Source organism: Neolamprologus brichardi, chromosome 20 (genome assembly GCF_056152115.1).
Source record: "Neolamprologus brichardi isolate AB-2024 chromosome 20, ASM5615211v1, whole genome shotgun sequence".
Lineage (NCBI taxonomy): Eukaryota > Metazoa > Chordata > Actinopteri > Cichliformes > Cichlidae > Neolamprologus > Neolamprologus brichardi.
In genome coordinates, this window is record NC_142123.1 from 10,840,337 (window position 1) to 10,861,507 (window position 21,171).

A 21,171-nucleotide genomic window follows, 5' to 3' on the forward strand; every position below is an offset into this window, starting at 1 on the left:
ATTACCTTAAGCTTTAAGTCAAAACACGATATGAAAGTCAGCATTTGTTCTAACCTAAATGAACCGAGTTCACATTTAATCATGTTGCCAAGATCAAGTTTGAGACAAGGTATAAAGTCTAAAGTTCACAATTACGTTAGAGAGGCTAAAGCTCTGCATCACAAACGTCATAAATTAAACACCCAGTTATGTTTATTAATTTGTGCGATCGCAAAGATGGAGCTCCTAACCCAGTGTCTAGATTTCCCAGGACACTTAAAGACAGCAGTATTTGTTCAGTGTTGACAGCTGCAGGAGTTGAGGTGATGACGTCGTCTCTCTTGGAGGCTTCAGGCAAACTTTCTCACAGTCAGCGCGTCAAGCTCGACAGAAACAGTATGAAGGAAACTGGAAGTCAAATAAAAGCACGGTAAACTATTTTTTTTATTGTAAACAAGACAGAAATGTTGCATTACAATCCCCCAACACAGTTATTTGTTAACCACTTCCAGCAGTGCTGTCATAAATAATGGTGTGGTGGATAATGCATGTAAATGTTGCTTGTTCCTTTATTATTTGAAATCATTTCAGATACTTTTGTTGCTCCCAAAACTCAGTGGCATGTTTTATGATGTCGATATCCCGGTGGTCTTGTTGGACACCGGAATAACTGACGCCAGCAAACGTACAATTGCAGTGGACTAAAATACATTTACCTTTACAATATTTACGTTTTATAAAGGACAAAAAATAAAATAAAAAATGGACAACATAAAAAACTGAACATACCAAAATATTTTTTTCACCCAGAAAGTTCAATGAACACCTTATAAATTGGGGGAAATGACACTCAGTGAATTGTTATCTCTTATATTTTGAAAGTTACAACCGGAAATCGCATTTTCAGGCTGACTTGACACTAATTGTCCAAAGACGGAGGGCGAGGAGTGTTCTGCTTTAGCTGCTTTTCTCTCCTCTGTGGCCACTTTCTTTGTGGTTGTTGTTCATGCTGTGTTTAGATATTAGTATAAGCGGTACATTTTTATACCTTAACTTAAGTTTTCTTGCTCATAAGTTAAGTTTACCAGTCTGTAGGCTGCTTTTTTTGAACAACGGTAGCATTTTTTTTTAACGTTATTGAGACCTTTCCAGATTGAACGATGAGACCGAGCGCACTCGGATTTTATTTGCGGTTTTTATTTTATCGCCGGGAAAACGAGGAAAGAACATGAGTCCTGCTTATACTTTGGTAAGTAGTATGGATTCTATCACATCTACCCATCTTTGTCTTCTATCTTTACACTTACTTCACAGCTTATATCACTTTCTCTTAGAAAACCCTAGTTAAAATGTTCAAGGAGCTCTGTTTCTGCATTCACTGATATCGTTAGCTAATAGCTGGCCGTAAGATTTATAGCTCTCCCACACTTCTCCAATCCTTGTGCTTTCTTCATATGGTGACAAGTCAACACCAAACGCCACTGAAACTATGGCAAGTTTAATCTGACAGTATTATGTATAGCTATTATCACGTTTTAATGTAAGTATCAATACTTTTTCTGGTTCAGTAAGTCCCTTTCTTCAACTCGGCATGCATCCAGTAAATTATTTTTATAATTTTTCTTCTTTTCGTTTATTACACCGTACGATTTCACTGGTGACTAAAACGTTATTCCTGTATTGCTGTTCCAGCCGGCGGTTTAACAGGTTTCACCATAACGAGTCCGTTAAGTTTCCAAGTTTCAGTTCTTTGCAAGGGCGGGGTGACATTTTTTTATTATTTATTTATTCTTACAGTTTTGTTTTGTTCTTTAAACATGAGCCTAGTTTCCTTTCACTCAGTCCGCATGCATTCCTGCTAATCTCCAGTTTATCTCTGTTTATCTGGACATAGTAACTGTTCATAACAGAAAATATGGAGGCAATTCAGGTCATAGAGCTCCCAAAGGTCTCTGTCCTTTAAGGCTGTAAAATGCTCTATGAAAATCATTTGTCTGCTTCGCCAAATATATAGGGAAATCAACTTGGTTAATTGATAACTGTCAAGACAAAGCCTCTTCGATATTCACGTGCCACTCAAGGTGTTATCACTGTGGTATTGTGAAGTAATGATGTTTAGATTGTTTATCTGCCTCAGTCTGTGTTTATGAGAGGATTTGGACTGTTTTGGCACAGCTAGCAGCAACAACTTGACACAAAACACCTCATGAAAGCTGTTATCTGTCACTCCCTCACTGGAGATGTGGAAATGAATGCCTCTGTGCCCTGCTGACTGCTGAAGGATCAGTCGTTTTAAGGTACTTTATCTTGCTCTGTCCTTTTATGTTGGTATAAAGCAAACCTGCATTTTTCTTTTATTATACTCCCGACTGCCACTGCTGCTGATAAACTACAGTTGTACAATACCTCACCTCCAACATGTCATGTCATGCCACACGTCTCTGCAGGGCGTGTTGTGGCGGTTTTGAAGCTGCAATTAGGTTTAATTTAGTTGCCAACTGATGACTGGGTTCTCCAAGCTTTGTGTGTCCCCTGTCTAGTTTCTACATGGATGACTCAGTGAGTTTCACTAAAATAATGCTGGGATGCCACTCTGTAAAGCTGAATGCCTTATTAAAACGTTCATTTTGACTTTCCCTCTGGCTTTGCTACACAACAATGTACAGTTCACTGCTTCGGGAGTAATATTTGATTTTAACTGAATACCATGGAAAAGAGGGAAGCTCCCATTTTGATATGTTTCACAGTGTTACTGTAAGTGGCCAGTGGCTGATATATTTCTGGATTTCTTGTATTTCCAAGTCAGTGTTTGAATATAGATGATCTAAACATAGCTTAAACCGGTGGTTGGGTGCAAATCTTTCTGCACCATAATTATGGACACTGCTGATCCTTCTTCCTGCAGCTCAGGAAACGCAACTCATGTCTTCCTGTACTACATACCGCACACAGACGAATAAGTGCAAGTGGGTCAGTTCGGGAGCTGCATTGTCATTGCATGGTCTGGCTATGATGGAGCAGCATTCCACTACAAACATACGTTTGATTTGGGTCAAACGCAGACAAAGGCGTCATTTGCAAGACTGATTGACTGTCCGACTGTCTGTAGCTGAATCTATTTACTGACCCTCCTCCTCTCCATCTGCAGGAATGCAGCTCATAGTCATCATGAACTATGCTGTGGAATTTTACCATGTCTCCCCTTCTTGATCCTCATGTGCGACGTGTCCAAATAGTTTGGTTCCAGCAAAGCAGGAGCAAGAGACTTCAGCAACCATGTTGATGCCTAAGGATATATAAATCAGACATTGCAAAACAATCGCAGACATCAAATCTGTGCATGTTTGACAACATATGATTTTTAGTTTAAAGTGCATATAGCAAAGGCCTCAGTTATTTAGAATATGTTGTCTTATATCTTTTTATTTTTTGTGTCTGATAAATAGTTAAACCACGTGAAGAACGCCTAATCTAGAGCTCGACCACGTGTGGATAGGTGGGGTTAAAATGCTCCCCGTCATCAATTGTTGTTGGCTCTTTATGTAAGAAATGAGATTCATGTGTTTTTCCGTGTCTCAAACGCTTCATGAAATCGCATAGCCATAGACGGTCTTCCCCCATACCATTTAAAGACAGCCTTTCAAATGAGGTGCATTTGATTTGCTGTACTACAGGTGTTTTTGTATTTGACCAGCTATAAGGAGGCCTAGGAAGAAGGCATCACAGAAATCTCCTAGGCCTAGAAGAAGTTTTTTAAAAAAAAATTTTTTTTTTTTTACTAGGTTTATTTTCAGAAACCAGCATTCACATGAGTATGCTCTTGTCTTCACCTTTGGATGCTGTTTCACAGGAAAGATTTCCCTTGGGGTTTTGTTTCTCTGATCCTACAGTGTGCACTGTGCTCTTTGGATGTGATTTAATTGTACTGATGAGTAATTTTAGTCTGTCATCTTCTTTTTAGGTTGTTTTATAAAATGAGACAAGAGGAAAACGATCCTCTGCCACCACACAACGACATGAAGACAGAACGGAACCAACAATAAACTTTGTGGCTCTTTTGATTTTGATTACAGTTTATGGATAATTAACAATAAGTAGATTCTGTCTGTTGTGGGGAAATACTTGATACATTTATTATGGAGGACTCGCGATGAGCTGACACAATATGCTGGCTCTAAGAGCGGAGCAGGCCAGACGTGGGGTCGGTGAGGTTGTGCTGCAGAATGAGGCTCCCACAGCCAAGCAAGGACGGCCACCATTGAGGATACCTTCTCACAAGCAAGTCATTAACATCAAGGAGAAGATCTCCCAGTGGGAAGGTCGCAGTCAGCAGAGCAGTGGCCATGATACTGGAGTGAAAGTACATCCTCTGACTGTATCTCGGACTCTGTCTGGAGATCTCCTAGGCAATGGTTGTCCAAACGAGAGCCGGAGAGGCGGTCTTCATGCAAAAGCCGACGTCTCAAAAAGAAATAACTCGGAATTTGATTTTCAGGAATCCCCAGCACAGGCTGGACACAGTGTGGGTGGCAGAAAGTCAGAACCGGTGCGTAGTGGTTCCAGTGAATTATTAGCCACGTCACCAGGAAATAAAACATTTTCAACGCAAATACTTGCATCTCCCAAAGTGGAGGATGCAGATAAACGAATCATTACTGCCAACGGTGACCAAAAAATGGGTCGTATCTTGGATGCTGAAGTAGTTTCTAAACCTCTACCTCTGTCAACTGATGATCCAGAAGACAACATGCCTGCTGGTAACTTCTACACTTCCCGGGGCTTCTGGCGGAAGCTTGAGGGAAACAGACTGCTCTGGGAGAAAGGCAGAGGATCATCAGGTGAAGCTAATCCCCCTCCTAAACCTCAGCGGACATTCCAGTATCGGGGAACCAAGAACAGTAAAAACACAGGGTACATGGTACAATGGGACAGAGGGTCCTCTCATAACAATCACTCCAACACGAGAACCAGAAGGGTAGCTCAACCACCCAACTTCCCACCTCCTCCGTGTCCAGTTGGAAAGAGTGAAGGACTTTCAAGACATAAAAAGAACAGGTCAGTAAGTGCACAAAAAGAAAAGCATAAATAATCATAGCGTACTTGTTAAAAGTAAAGTAGAATGGAACTGTTGCAGCACTTTCTTTGATATGAACTATAGTAGAAAGGTTTACTGAACAGTTACAGTATATGTTGAGCAGTTTTGGGGAGGGTACTGTCAGAGTCTGATTGCTGGCTGGGGTCCTGGTGTGATGTCACATGATATCTGGCAGCATTGTCGTCTATTGTCTAGAAATGGCCTAGTTCCTGAGCAGCCATGGGTCCAGGGTCATCTTCATCGGGCACACACACAGTCCCTCTTTCATTATTTTTAAGGCCGAGTAAAACAAGACTAAACTGTGTCACATGCTTATATTATCTGTAGTCCTGTGAAAACCATTGCTTTTGACACATAAAAGCAAACATTTAATCCGTTTTAATACGGTGCATACAGACAAAGATGGTAAAGAAAAGGAGTGATCAATGGTTTCAACAAAATATAAAAAAAATAATTGATGGATTTTACTTCTCTGCAGATAAAGCAAGTACACCCTTTGGCCCTAGAAACTAATATACCTTGCTGACAACTTGTTATCATGTAAAATACCTGAAGTTGTGTGTGGGTTATCCTGCGTGCACAATATTTCAGTGTTATTCAAATCTGACTTGGCCATTCCACCTGAAGCTGGTGCTGTCCTTCTGACAGTAGAACTACGCACTTTGACACCAGCATTTGAAATGATTACAATACCAGTCAACACTTTGGATGTGCTTACTTTTGACTGGTGCTGTACCTGCAGATCCTGTAATAGAGTTTTTGTTTCTGATGACCTTTTATTGCATCAAAGGCTCTACTGGCTGAATTTCCTGGATTGGCCAGTCATAGAAAACTGGCAGATGTTTATAATACATGAAGTGTAAAATATTAATAATAGACTCGGGCATTTTGAAGACTAATTATTGGTTCTAATAATAATTATAAGGTTCTAATTATTGGCCTCTAATCAGGATCCATTAATTCTAATTTCATACATTTGACAGTATAATGAATAATGGGGTATATTTCCTACTCTATTGTTGAAATATAAAGCATAGGTAGGTGTAGGTGTTATTGACTGCAGCGCCTTTATCATTAGGTACCTTTTCAAAGAGGACAAAAGTTTGCTTGTCCAATAGATTAAAAAGTTTTCACATGTAGGTAGAGAAAGTCTGTTTCCCCTCTGTTAGAGCAGAGGACAGGATGTTTCATAAACTGTAAAACAGAGTTTCACAAACTACTAATTGCGCAATATTTTTGTTGTTACGTATTGTAGGCAGTGTAATCAACCTTTTTAGTTTATGCCAGTAGCTCGATTTGGAGTCTTCCTGTCATGTCTGCACACAGATAGCACAGGGCTTCTTATTTACCATCTTTAGAGGAAGCTTTCATTTATGCTTGTACATTATGAAGTATCTGCACCTGGCCAGGTATTTTATCACGTGAACTTTAGTAACATCGCAGTTTCAGTTTCTGCACTCAGACTGGCCATTTCCATATTTCTGTACTGTCTGTGACACAGAAAAACTGTTACCATATTGCAACTTCTCCATCATGTGCTCAGTCATTTCCTTCCATGATGATTATTCTCTCTCTCCCTGCGCTATCGCCTTGTTTTGCTGGGTTTCATATCAACAAGGCATTTTGTTGTCGGTCAATGGCTAAACATACAACAATAGAGTGAACAGTATAATGGTTATCTTTAGGTCAACAGCCTTTCTCACTGCCATCACTTCTCTCCCTGACACAGGAAGTCCTTTGAGTATGAGGATGCATCACGCCTGACGGCAGAGCAAGGCCCTCGGGCAGATGATGCCCTTTACCATGCCTACTCTGATGACAATATTTACGAGGACATCGTCTGTAAGTCCCACTCCCAATGTGGAGCTGATTTTGAATGAACTTCCAGAGCTTCTGATTTATCTGGCTGTTAGCACAAAAGACAAAGACAGGAAATCATAAAGACTCCTGGGTACCTGTCGCTGGGTTGATGTAAATTTCAGTATTCTCAGTTAGGATTTGGCTTATTGTTGTATAGCAGCTCAGCTGATGATGTTTCCTTTTCCTGATTGCCCACAGATTTCTTACAGTTACTAGAATTATTCCTCATGTTCACGATGGAAAAACATGCTATGACTAGTGGGATCAGACATAACACCTATTCACAATATGTAGTGTCTGTAAATGTGGCCTAGCTGTTTGATACAAGTGTATAATAATAGCTTTTGCATTGCAATGTCACAAATTCAGTATTTCACAGCACTGGGTGATACCATGCATTTTAAACAATTTGTTGTAGTTTCAGCAAATGTAGGCTGTCTAATCCTTCCCATCACTCTACCTTACCCTCAGGTGATGTGACCAGAGATAACCCCTATGAGGATGTCAAGCTATCTCCAATGTGTATCCCTATTGCAAGGCCTCTTCCAAAGGTAATGGATAATATTCCATGTATGTCCCGCTTTAATAGTACAGGAGTATTTTTATTAGTTATGCATCAATGTAACAAATGTGTCAACCTGAGAAACAAAGGAAGGAATTATTGTAGTTTGATACCAAGTAATTATCTAAAACTGAGCATTAACTTGGCACTTCTTTTGTTCCAGTTGCCTTCTAAACCCCAAACGTTGAACAGCTATGCTAGTAAAGTGGACAGGAAGGGGTTCCAAGCTGTGTCCAAATCTTCAACCATTGCAGACACTCCCAAACCAGCTGCACCACGGCGTGGAAGCACTCAAAAAATACACAGGATGCCCCAGGTACATTTGCACATACAATTGAATTTGATACTATGGCTGGCTGACAGGTCTGTCCCTGTGTGTTGGCCCTGCGACAAACTGGCGACCTGTCCAGGGTGTACCCTGCCTCTCGCCCTATGACAGCTGGGATAGGCTCCAGCGCCCCCTGCGACCCTGAAAAGGATAAGCGGAAGTGAATGGATGGATGGATGGATGGATGGGCTGGCTGACAGCATTTTTGGTGCCCATGTGACCTGTGACTGACAGAGTGGCAGTGAATGATGATTCATGTTTTACGTAGAACAGAAAAGAAGGCGGTTACTTGTTGAACAGGAAGAAGCTCATGCTGAAAATAATAGATAGTGTTGGAGCAGTATGTGTAAACACTTTGTGTAAATTCAGACAGAAGAGAAATACGGACATCTAACCCATGGCTGTGGAAAGGTTTTGGACAGGGACAGACTTTACTGACAAGGTAAAGAGGGAAAAAAGCGTTTCTTTAAATATATTTGTAGAAAAAAGAGGTTATGGCGTAAAAAAACCCAATGTGACCCAAGTACTGTGAGTTTGAGCTAGTTTGAAAAAGCCCGTCATGTTGATTTTTAGATTGCTTTTAGGAAGAGACCATTGTGTAACTTTTCAATAGTGTAAAATGAATATCTGAAACTGTAGTAATAATGAAATATTGAGTGAGTTGAGTATTCTTAAATATTTTAGACAAACCGCTTTAGGGATTTCTTTGAATATATTAAAAATACACATTTAAATCTTGACAATAACACAGTTATTATGTATTGTTCTGCTTCAAAACAGTGCTGTTATGGTTAGTTAGACATGTTACTCGTCCATTGCCATACGAGTTTGTTTCCTCAATTGGCAGCTCTTCCTTTAAAAACAAAGTTTAAGCTTCCTGCTCTATGTTCTTTTAGAAAGAACAACAAGGGTATGGGTTTTTAAAAAAAGAAGAAAAAAATGCTGAAAATCTGTAGCATAATTATGTACTTAGTAGCTGTTAGTGGCTATATATCATAATTCCATGTAATCAGGATTCTGCAATGGCTCTAAAATTATGGGGCTGACAAGCACCTGTGCTTCTACTACATAGTATGTCAACAAAATCGAGACGATCTTTGATGACAAGCGAGGGAGGAAGAGAGTGAAGAACCAAGGAGTCACCGTGCGAGGTGAGACACAAACACATAGTGGCAGATCCACATGTCACCCACATCAACACATCAAGATTAAGTTGAGCCTCTTGGTGGAAATACCCATCTTTTGATGATACACATAAGGCCAGTCGCAGTCGGCAATGAAATGAAATTATGAAACAAAGACTTGCTGTCTGCATCTGATTATGGCCTGTCAAGGTTTCCCCATTCCTCTGCTTCTCACTAATCTATCCCTCCTTCTCCAATTTATATAAGCAGAGGAGACCAGCGGGACTGAGAGCGACGCTGAGGACAGCACCAAAGGTATAACAAATGCACAGAATCTTTACAGTTTACAGGTAGATAACTTTATATGGAGTAAATAGTATTAGTTCCTAAAATTGAAAGTATAAATCCAGTGCTACGGTAAAAGGAGAAGACAAAAACTTCTGTTTTGTTAGAGTGTTAAATGATCACACCAAACATCTCCAAAGTTTTAAATAAGGAGCTCAACTAATGTTTAAAGGATAAGTCATTCATTAGAAAGATGGAGCTAAAACAGCTTGTTTCAGATAGTGAATGAAATAAGTAGAATCAAGGCTCAGCATAAGATAAAAAGGATTCTTTATTTAGTGTGAATCATGCAAAGCTGTAGTAGAGTTGAAGAATAAAAAGCAGAGTTAGAAATTAGCATGATAGGTCATCATTGAGCAACCTTAAAGTAGTCAGTGTTATAGCTACAGTTTTACATTATATAGATATTAAGAAGACCTTTTATTGCTTCTCTGTGCTGGTTGGGATTTTTCCCAGGATAAACATGACTGTATTGTGTCACTGTGTGGTGTTGAACAGGCTCCAGGAGATCAGTTTACATCCAGTCTACATTGAAACGTCGGCCAGGCTACCGCACCCTAGAGAGAGACCTGATCCAGATGCAGCAGCAGCAGCTTTTCCAGATCTTTGTGGTGGTGTCACTAAGAAAAAGCTCCCAAGAAAACACCTACTCCCCTGAAATTACACAACAGTTCCCCAAAATGGTTAGCAGTCTGCACAACTCTGCTTTGTTCATATTGCATGAATTGATGTCATTTGTGACAATTTCACGGCTAAATTGTAATCTTGTTTGGTGATATTAAGGGATTGTCATTGTACATAACAAAAAATCCTTTTGAGAATTTGTATACGGGGAATTTCCCAGGCTGGTATAGGGCTTCTCAGAAGGACTCTTTTGATGTGTTTTTCCAGATTTGGGTATATATTTGCATTTTTCTCCCTGGAATATGAAAGAAATTATCTCTTTAGGTGCATTCGACCACATACTTGAGACTGTGCATGTTTGTTGATTTTTAAAAAAATATTATTATTATTTTAAAATGATGACACAATTAAATTATTTTATTGGATCTCTGGGAATCGACTGGCCTGTAGTAGCCTTGAGTTTTTCTCTTTCAGTTTGAGAAGTCGTCCCGGCTTTCCAAAGAAGCTGAGGATCAGCTGAAGGTGATCCCAAGGTTCTGCTTCCCTGATTCTCAGGACTGGAAACCTTCTGCACTGATGCCTAGGTCAGCTTAAACACAACAACGTTTTAACACCATGCCTGATGTATGCTGCGTCACAGCAGAGCTAAGCCAGTGATGTAATGGTAACACGAGACTGTATTATTTCTTCATCTTCCTTTCATTTTCTTTGTGTTGGAGTCCTTTTGTTGACTTTGTATTGTTCAGCGTTCTTATTTATGCCATGTTTATTATCCCATTTCCTCTTTTTCTATTAATATCTCCAGCTATTAGTTGTAACCCATAAATCACTGTTGCAATCACATAAATTCCCCACAGGGATGATTAAAGTTTTGTCTGATCTAATTAAATCGGAGTGCTAAGGGGAATTGGGTATGCATTTTTTCTATGTGCGGTTCATTGTTGTAATGAGGGTTATGCTCAGAACTTGCACTCCTTTCCTGCCTCTAAAATATGCATCTGTGCCAATACAAACTACCAGACGACAAATATGTACATGTATGTTCTGTCTGTCTTTATTTATTGTAGTGTTTTTCCTGTTTAATTAAATATAATGAAATGATTCCATAATGAAATCATTCATATCAAGCCAGCTCTTCTCCCCACCAATTTTTATACAAGGAACATCATGGTTAAATTACCTCGGATAAATAGCATTATCTGTGTTTGCGTTGACAGCGAGACGTTTTCCTTTGTCCTGACTGGAGAAGATGGCAGCCGCTGGTTTTGTTACTGCCGTAAGATCCTGGTGAGTATTTGACTCAAATGTTCGTGTGTGTGTGTGTCATGATATGGCAGCCTGCCCTGTGCTTACTCAACATCTCTTAGGAGATGTGAGTCACAGACCATAAACCACTTCTGTATTAATGACAGAGAGCAAGAAGAATTTCATCATGTTCCCTTTTCCTTAGCCTGAGAAGGGTTCAGTTTTGTATGTTGAAATTATGACAAGTGTTGTGCTTTTCTTTTGCTTTTTTTAATTTTTTAATTTTTTACTGCTACTGCAGTTGTCTTGTTAAGATGTCTGCATTAAACTTTGTTGTTGGGTAGTACAGACAGATCTAGGCCACATCTAATGTGGAGAGTTTTATATTTTGTTTTCCTCAACTCGCACAACTTGGAGAGCTTTTTCAGTTTTGCTGTTTCTCCAGACGCTGCCTCAGATACTGTGTCATTAACATCTATTTCAATTTCACTTCATTAACCTGCAGGTTATTTTCTTGATTAATCCAGTAATTGTGTTTGTAACATGGCGGAAACCATTGCAAAGTGTCTGCTGTAAATCCCCAAAGCATAAAACTCATGCTCAGATTACTTGTGGCGCCCGGCTTTCCTGCACTTAGAAATCTTCAATTTGCAGTTAGAGAATAACTTCATATGACTGCTTTCATAACAACAAAACGGTCCACTCATGATTACAAAGAATCTCAATAGGATTTAATCCAACTTACCGGTACACCAAGTGATCAGTTCATGGGTCTGCACCCAAATTATGCTCCAGCTTGCTTTTGTCATTTTTATGGCCTTTATTCTGTGGATTGTGATGGATCCTGATCCAGATGAGCTTAATGTCATTGATATTCTACTTACATTTTATTGTCCAAGCACAGTTTTTTTTTGCAGGTTTTTCAAGTTTTTTTTATAGTTTCAACATTGGATGTTACATCTAATGAAGAGGACATGGGGGAAAAAACTGATTGCCACTATGAAAAACATGGATAGAGACTTTATGACTTTTAGGATTTTCTACTCCTGCCATTTTAGAGAGTGAGAGAGATATGCCGTGTTTAATGGTGTTGTAATGACATCCCCGTTTCTTCCTTTTTATCATTTGAAACTGTCTCTTTAAGCCCAGTGGAAAGGGGAAGAGACTTCCTGAGGTGCACTGTATTGTCAGCAAGCTGGGCTGTTTCAATCTTTTTGCAAAGGTAAAGACACAACACATGTGCACACATATTTCTGCTGATAGAACTTTTTACTGCGACATGAAAAGAGCTGGATCGACTACAGTTTAGTGCTAATCCCCTGAAGATTGCTCCCTTAAAACTGCATGTTTAAAGATAGGATGAGGGTGCACTAGAAGATAATCCTGAGGAGTCACTGGGTGTGGGGTTCTTTCCCAAAAGGAAATCGTATGCATGTAACTGTGTTTCATCCATCCTTCAGCTGGCCTGAGGGAAATTAACAACCAGTAGTGTGCTCTGAAGGAAAACCCCATCTGCATGCAAAGCTATATCTGGCTTCTGTTTTATTGTCAAGACTTTATTCAAAAGTAGTTTCTTCCAGAGTTTAAATGATTCATCTGGCTTTGTCTGACCAGATTCTGGAAGAGGTGGAGAGGCGCAGAGAAATATCTCCGGCTCTCGTGTACCCTTTTATGCGTACTGTGATGGAAGCTCCTTTTCCAGCCCCTGGACGCACAGTTACCGTTAAGAGCTTCGTCCCAGGCGCTGGAAGTGAGGTAAGCCTGAAACCAAAAGAGGAAATGTTAATTAGTAGTTTTGCTCCTTCTAGCCACTCCCTTCTGCAAACTCAGAATGACTCAAAATTTTAGGGTATTTGTGAAAACAATAGGGCTCAGCCATGCTGGAACATATATATGTGTTTTTAAACACTGACAGCAAACAGTTCGATCACTTCTGTTTTACAGAGTCAAAATATGCAAAGTAAGGATCCTTTCCAGTAAAACTCAGGAAGTGTGGCAAAGTCAAAGCCTTACATTTGGAAGTCCTAGATTTAAAACCTATATCTAAAGTCCCCATCTATCATTTGACCATTGACTATAACCTCTTAAAATTCAAGAGCTCAGCATCATATTCAGTTAATTTCAACACCGTTTTACTTATATAGCGAAATCACAACAGTTGCCTCAACGTGCTCAAGTTGAAGATCCTACTATAATGGAGAAAAACCCCCAATAATCATATTACCCCCTGTGAGCAAGCACTTGAAAACAGTGGGAAGAATAAAAACTCCCTTTTAACAGGAAGAAACCTCAGGCAGAGCATGGCTCAGGGAGGGGCGGCCATCTGTCCTGACCAGTTGGGGATGAGGGGAGAGATTCAGGACAAAAAACACACTTATCTCCCCAGGTGCTTTTTATGCTTTTGTTTGGCATACCCACATGGAAAAACTTGTATCGGAGGAATTACAAGGCTGAAATGCACGTATCAGATTTCATTCTTTAAAAAAAGAAAAACAACCTCTAGTTTCTGGAATTATGTTTATTCGACATGTGGCTAGAACAGAACAAAACCCCTGGCTCTAATCATTCATAAGTCTCTGGTGATCTGGCAGATAGTTAAAAGATCGAACAACATGAACATGGGTATTCAGCATCCTAAAAGGCTTAGTTTTGCATAAACATTTCAGCCATTCAGACACACTGTCAACAACTACAATTTATATTTAGCCTGACTGAGTGTGCTCTCATTGCTTTGCAAGGAACTGACTTTATGCCGACCTGTGGACTCCAGACTAGAGCATGTGGACTTTGACAGTCTGCTGGAATGTCTCAATGTCACAAAACTCCTGCAGGTTTTCGCCTCCCTTCTGCTCGAGAGGAGGGTCATCTTTGTCGCTGACAAACTCAGGTATGATGTAGTAGCATGCATCTCACAGCAGCACCAGTCAGGCATTGATGGCTATAATATAGCAATATAGTGGGTAATTCGCTCCACCATGATATATGCCTTTGTAAGTTTGCATTGTTATGTCAAACTTCTAACAGTTCCTGTTAAAGCTGAGCGCCTGTTTCAAAAGTTGTGAGAACATTAGGTGATACAGGATGTAACACCGATTTCTGTCCGACATTTGTTTGGCTTTTGTTCACACCAAGTAGTTCATATGCTGCCTGGATCATGCATGATCCACTCTAGTTTGTTTGACTAGTGTGATCAATCTTACTGTGCTCAGGCTGACATGGAGGCTCCTTTTAACATCATTTGTATCCTTGTAGGATAACTAAAAATTGCTACATACACAACAGCTCAAAACAAGTCACACTGAATACAATTTTGAGCTGCTCAATTGTGAGGAAAGACAGAATGCTCAGATGCTACATTTAGAGAGCAGAGTGGGATATAGTAAAAGAGACAAACTCGAAACTAATCAGGCCTGGAACTTCAAGCATATGATTGGTATGTGTACAACCTTAGTGCAGACTTATATGCCAATACCCGAGCAATGCTGCACCAATGTGTTTCTCTGATCCAGTTACCATAACTCACTTTTACTCTAGCCAAATAACCAAATAGTAATATAGAAATGCTAACACTGGGTATAAATAACACATTGCACATGGTGAAATTAACTGTTTTACATAATTTAAGTAACATCTGTGAGCTGCTTGTTACACTGAGTTTAAAAAATAGAGACTGCCACATTAGAGAAAGTGACACAGTCTAAAATTAATTAAGAAAAATCAAAAGATCACATACACTAAATTACTAATTAAAAGTTTCTAATAGCATGGCAAGCAATTACTGCTCTGTTAAGTGCTCTAAAAGTGACTGATGGTAATTAGAAAGTTATTAAATGTAGATTGTAAGTAAATGTCCGTGAGAATTTTTTTCCAAGTAGCTTTATTTGAAATTTGGCTTTTTGCTAAGAGCAGCTGAAAATGTTGGGGGAAATTAGCGATTCACCTTTTAAAGATTGAATATCTTAGTGTGGCTACAGAACGGCCATGCTTTGAAAACACAAAAAAGGCTCTTTGGCAAAACCAAGAAAATGTTAGCTGTAGAAGTTGAGCAACCAGGTGAAAGGGTAGGAGGATTTTCACAGCACGCATGCAACTTAAAGGGACGAGGAGTGTCAGCAGGAGTAGCAGTGACTGCTGAACTAAGAGGATTAACATAGATCAGTTGCATTGAGAGAATCCTTTGATACTTAAGGCGTTTTGCTGAAAGCTTTTACAGTTTATTGTGAATGTTTGGTGGAAAAATAATACATGTGGCCATCCTCTATCTTTAGGGAGCCATGATTGATATCTCAGTGTCATGTGATCTGTGTGGGAATTGCATGAATAGTGTTTTGTTAAACCTCATCTCTCATCTAATCTCTTCACTGCAGTGTGCTGTCACGCTGCAGCCACGCAGCCTTGGCGCTGCTCTACCCGTTTACTTGGCAGCACACCTTCGTGCCTGTGTTACCAGCCAGCATGCTGGACATCAGCTGTTCCCCCACCCCATTCCTCATTGGGGTGCTGGCACCCTGCCTGCCACAGGTGCTGGAGCTTCCCATTGAAGAGGTCTGTAAAAATAATTTTGAAAAAAATTAGAGCTTTAAAAAGACGGTCCTGCCTGTGTAATGGTTTATTGGCTGTATATTCACTCCACGCATGCTGTTGCTTCCACTGTGCAGCAGCACACTGTAACTCACACTTACTGGACCTTTATATAACTCTTATTACACAACTGTCAAGTCTTACAGTTAGTAACTGTCAATTCTTCTTCTTGCTGTCTTCCCAGGTGCTCATAGTGGATCTGTGTGCAAACAAGTTTGTCATTCAGGTGTGTACACACAACGTATAATGGGAATGATAGGTGTGGTCTCAGTCAAAAAGATGGCTTTGCCTACACTTGTCCCTTGGTAGCATGCTGAATATTTTGAGAGTGACAAATTATATGGGATGTAAGCCCAGAACATAGTCCTGTCACAATAAAAACATTAAGGCTGATTCAGTGCTGCAATTTTGTCAGTTAACAGTAAGTCTTTTCAGTCATTGACAGACTTTTGTGTGGTTGTGCTCATTATATTAGTATACACATAATGAGTAATTCTAGAAACATCCCTCCATTCAGTTTGAATTTATGAATAAAGGGCTAAAAAAATCTTTGACTTACACAGTGTGGGCTGGAGGCATTCTGCTCCTTTGGCCTGTTGCATTCTTGCACATTAAACAGTAAATGGCTACATTTCTTAGTACAGAGTGCCTTTAAAGTTTAACACTGGGTCTTGGGTTTTAAATCTAGTGTATAAAAAACAATGTGATCAAAGCACCAAATATAATTATTTAGTTTGTCACAGCAAAAATTGAAAACACGAGTGACATTTGATGTTTTTATATTGAGGCTACTATAGATATTAACTGTGAGACAATATGACGGATTAAATGCATGCTTAGAAACTGCATCATGTGACTGCTGTTGACCCTTCTTGTGATGTGTGACAGCTGGGCGATGAGGACTGCATTCTGCCCAGTAAACTCCAGGCGGCGTTGCAGCAGATCCTGGAGGAGAGGCAAGATATTCTGAGAGAAGAAAATGGAAACACATGTGGAGGTTGGTGGAACAGACGCGAAGACGACAAGATTTATCTACAAAACAGTCTCGCTATCACAAGATGAAGTTCCATTTTTAAAGTGACGATGAGAAGAATATTTGCTGGCATCAGTTTTCATCATAGCACTATCAGTGTGTCCTTTTGTTCTGCCAGCTAAATCTGGCTGTGCAGAAATGAGCTGCAAATGTCAGCAGCACAGCAGGGCAAACCTACTGCAGATCAATGCACATTCTGTTTCCTGCTCATTAGTTCCAGTTGTGTGATTACAAATCTTTAACCAGATCTGTGTTGATGACCCCCTTGTTGTTGTTCTTTTTTTTTTTTCATGTAATCATAGGCTTTTAGCATTTCGTTAAGTATTAACCTTACTGCTGTGCTAACATTTTCCTTATTTAATCATTCAGACCAGCAAACTGATTTGAGCTCCTTGATGTCGGAGGCGTTTGTGCGATTGTTCGTGGAGCTAGTGGGACACTATCCACTCCACATGGTCGAGTCCCCCAATGGCAACAAGGAGCTCCAGCGGGACAGTTTCCGCAAATCTCATCCCTCTCGGGGAGTCCGGCAGTTCCTGCAGCTCTTCATGGACACTCAGATGTTTGCTGGTTTCATTCAGGACAAGGAGCTGCGCAAGGGAGGAGGAAGAGGTCAGTTTTTTTAGATGTTATGTTTTTTTTCTGTTTGGGAATATTTTGTTTCCAGGCACTGTTAGAGTTCTGAAAAAAATAGGTAAAACTAAATCATGAGGCAGTGGGAGACACTCATGCCAGCTGGAACTGTGCTCGATTTAGATTTCATTACTTCAGAGGCTGACTTTACCTTTTAACATAATAACTGCAGAGCTGTGCCAATAAACAGCAAAATACAAAAGCAAAACAGAAATTTAGAGTTCATCCAGCTTCACAGTGAAACGTAGCCAACGTTGTACATCTTGGTGGGACAGATGAATGCGAAGAATATAAAGCAACATCCTGCAAGATGTTGCATAAAAGTTGAAATAAACAAGTCAGATGTTTCCACATAACCGGTAAATGGATAAATAGCAGTGTTGAATCATATTAAAGCAGACATATGCATTAAATTAAATGAGTCACAACAAGCGAGCCTAAAACTGAGTGAAAACAATTTTCCCTGCATGCAAGCACTAGGGGCTGGGCGTATAAACGGACAAAAAGTATGCATAAGCCTTTTCCCACTCAATGCTATTTATAAAGATGTGCAGACCACACACACAAATTCAAACAGTGCATACACACGTTTGATACGGTGTAAGTAAAAATTAGGTGAGACAAACTTTGATCCTGCATGTAAAAGAGACCATGAGTATGTTGATCTTTATCAGTGTGATGGGAATAATGCACTTTTCTACTGCGTTTCTACATTTTTAGACATCTGGTCTGTGCGTAATGAGCTGTAGCATATGAAGACTGTCTAATCCTTTTTTTCTGCTACTGTCTTTCCATCTTTCCCACAGGTCTCTTTGAAACCAGAGTGGCTGAGTATCTGGATTCATTCCCTGAGCCTGAGCCAAGTGGTGTGAACAAATTTCTTAAAGGACTAGGTAAGTGTCACGCCAATAAATGTTCATTTTAAAAGGTTAGTGTTCATCACTTAATTGTTCCTCTTCTGCTTTTAGGAAACAAGATGAAGCTCCTGCAAATTAAATGAAAAAAAGGCCAACATCTCTGTAAAAGCAAGACTTTGTCATTAAAAACAGAACTCTTGTTGCTCCTGGTCTGAGAAATTACCGTGCCTGTGAAAGAGTCTTCTGATAGAGGGTGAAAGGGACAAAGAAGACTTGATGTGGATGAGCAGACTCATGTTATAACCACGAACTCAAGTTTGAGACCAGTGCATTTCTTACTGGGAGAAAACTGGAAAAGTGCGTGTGGGATATGGTTTTGTTTTTTAAATTTTACAAATTCTTTTGAGGACCTTAGAATCAACCGTTGTATCTTTGAGCGTGTGGTTATAACCACTATGTCCATTTACACAGAAACCTGTTTACTTGGAACTCTACTAACATTTGAATCGCATCAATCTTACATTTCAGTCAAGTACTTTACATTTTAAATTTGTGTGCATGGATCCAGCCTGGTGGGTCTTTTGTGTCTTATACTTGCGCATGTAAATAACATTCTCATTGTTGCATTCCTGTCACTTTGATGTTGTGTCTGTGTTGTTTCTTCAGTTTGGGCTTAATATCTCTAAGAGAACGTTTCCGTTTTTCTAGGTTCAAACTCAATCCGATCAATTGGTCATTATGTTTTTTTTAATTCTGTTTACTGGAATTGTAAATAATTTTTTTTTGACATTTTGCACATGTTCAGAACAAGTGTACAGTATTTGGAATATTTTTGTATTAAAGCATGACTTATCATACTTTTTAAATATAAGCTTCCAAGACTGTTTAATTCTCAGTTTATTATACACAAACCTTTGGGTTCTACCTTAACCCTCTATAACGGACCAATTTTTAGCCATTATTTATTTATTTTATCTTAGCATAGGTTGTCCGCTTCAAAATGTGAGTATAGTGGGATTATTTTTAGTTCATGTAGGTTATTCAGAAAGACCAGGAAGGGGAAAAAAGCAGGATGTGATTGGTTGATGTAAAATAACAAAATACCCTGTTTATACAGGAAAAGACTATTTACATATGTAAATTGTAATTCTAGTGTTATCTAGTCTTTGTAGTGTCTTTATGCAAACTTTGTATTTAAGGTTGTTGTCAGACAATTGATTTAACAGGGCAGTTGGGCAATAAGGGGCCTTGCTTTTCTAGGAACTATATTACATATAGTCAAAGCACATCGATTTTTAAAATATTTCTGTTCTTTACACATTATTCTGCTCTGTTTTTTTCTGAACATCATATCATGTAAAATGTTTGTTCCTTTGACCTAAATTTACTCACTATATATGAAATTCACACTGATTACAAGCCTCAAAAGAGGTGAATAACATTCTTCTGCTTTTATAGAAATATAACGCAGGGTAAGACGAGTTTGCTGGGATGATACACGTGGCCTAAGAGGCAGTCGTCAGGTGAATGAAATCACGTGATGTTTTCGTGGCGAACAATAACAAGTACATCAGGATTATGACCATATGGGGGCGCTGTCTTCACGTCTTTCTGCTCTAAGCTCCAACATAAAGCCTAACAGTGTCAAGTGTAACGTGGCTGTTATTAGTTCATCAAGAGTTTATTTTCCCTATTTCAGACAAAATGTGCAAAAAATTGCCAGCAAGACACCTGATGTGAAAGATTACAGCTATTATTATAATTAAGTTTATTTTCATACATTCAGATTTTTAACACTATAGTAAGACTGAATTGCACTCATTTGAGTTGTGCAGTGTGTAGATAAATGCTACACAGTGTCACATAGTTGTGTGATAAACTTGTCAAGGATTTAAGGTGTTGCAAGGGCTCCAAGCACTGCACCATTTACATAAATATGCAGGTCACTCGAGGCATTTCTTGTTTAAATATTTACTTGATAGTCAGTAAGAACATTGAGATTCAGCATTCAGAGGAAAATACAGAGAAACACGTTGCTGCCGTTTTCCCATGGAATTTATGGACAATAGCAAACTAAAATCACCAGTCTTGGAATGTCCTACAGGCAAATTTACACATTGTTTTTAATCTGCCTACATCTACTGCTCAAAGATAAACGGTTTCCTTTCGCTTCACTTGACTGTAACCTACTTTTGAATATTTGTTCGTGTCTGCACGTTCCAGTGATCTACTTCCAGCAACTCAAAATCAGAGCCAATACATATAAAATAGGTCTGCAAAGATATTTTCATGTTTACAAAAAAAAATGGCACTGGGATACAATTACATATTTGATTTGAAATTTGATCTTCTAAACTCTTTCCATTATAATGCAACATATATATTCATTTTACCATTTTTTCAATTCAACTCAGTTCTATTTAATTAGATTTAGATAGCGCTATATCAAAATGACAGTCACCTTAAGGTGCAATATATAGTGTAAAGTAAAGGTCCAGTAATTAAACAGAGAAAACCCCAACAATCAGATGACCTTCTATGAGCAAGCACTTGGCGACAGTGGGAAGGAAAAGTTCCCTTTTAACAGGAAGAAACCTCTGGGAGAACCGGGGGGGGGGGGGGGGGGGGGGGGGGTGGCAGACACTGTGGAAGAAAGACAGATTAATAATAAATAACGGTTAAATGCATAGTGGTGTATAAACGCACGGAGAGTGAAAAGAGGTGAACCAGCTCCAAACTGGGTTCTACAGAAAAAGTGCCTGAAAGCTGAAGGCTCTCTCTCCCATTCTACCTTTAAAATAGGAACCTACCACTGTGAGGTCTTTAAGATGGGGCCTGATTATTCAAAAACTTGTATATGAGGAGAAGGATTTTAAATTTGATTCTGAATTTAACGGGGAGTCAA

At 39.3% G+C, this 21,171-nt stretch overlaps 1 protein-coding gene across 2 annotated transcripts; it reads left to right on the plus strand.

Annotated features, from left to right (window-relative positions):
• The first annotated feature begins 879 nt into the window (after nucleotides 1-879).
• dennd2c (DENN/MADD domain containing 2C) lies at nucleotides 880-19,137 on the plus strand. 2 transcript variants are annotated; one of them, XM_006785310.3, is made up of 19 exons: nucleotides 880-1,228; nucleotides 3,941-5,034; nucleotides 6,804-6,916; nucleotides 7,406-7,485; nucleotides 7,660-7,812; nucleotides 8,897-8,975; nucleotides 9,216-9,263; nucleotides 9,792-9,976; nucleotides 10,392-10,501; nucleotides 11,135-11,204; nucleotides 12,307-12,384; nucleotides 12,777-12,917; nucleotides 13,901-14,049; nucleotides 15,530-15,707; nucleotides 15,928-15,969; nucleotides 16,632-16,740; nucleotides 17,146-17,388; nucleotides 18,216-18,302; nucleotides 18,378-19,137. In XM_006785310.3, exons 2-19 carry the CDS (start codon nucleotides 4,145-4,147, stop codon nucleotides 18,407-18,409), a joined length of 2,787 nt encoding a protein of 928 aa, XP_006785373.1. In that variant the 5' UTR covers nucleotides 880-1,228; nucleotides 3,941-4,144; the 3' UTR covers nucleotides 18,410-19,137. The 2 variants fall into 2 exon arrangements, with proteins under 2 accessions (XP_006785373.1, XP_006785374.1); XM_006785311.3 differs by having other exon boundaries at nucleotides 9,219-9,263.
• The last annotated feature ends 2,034 nt before the right edge of the window (nucleotides 19,138-21,171 follow it).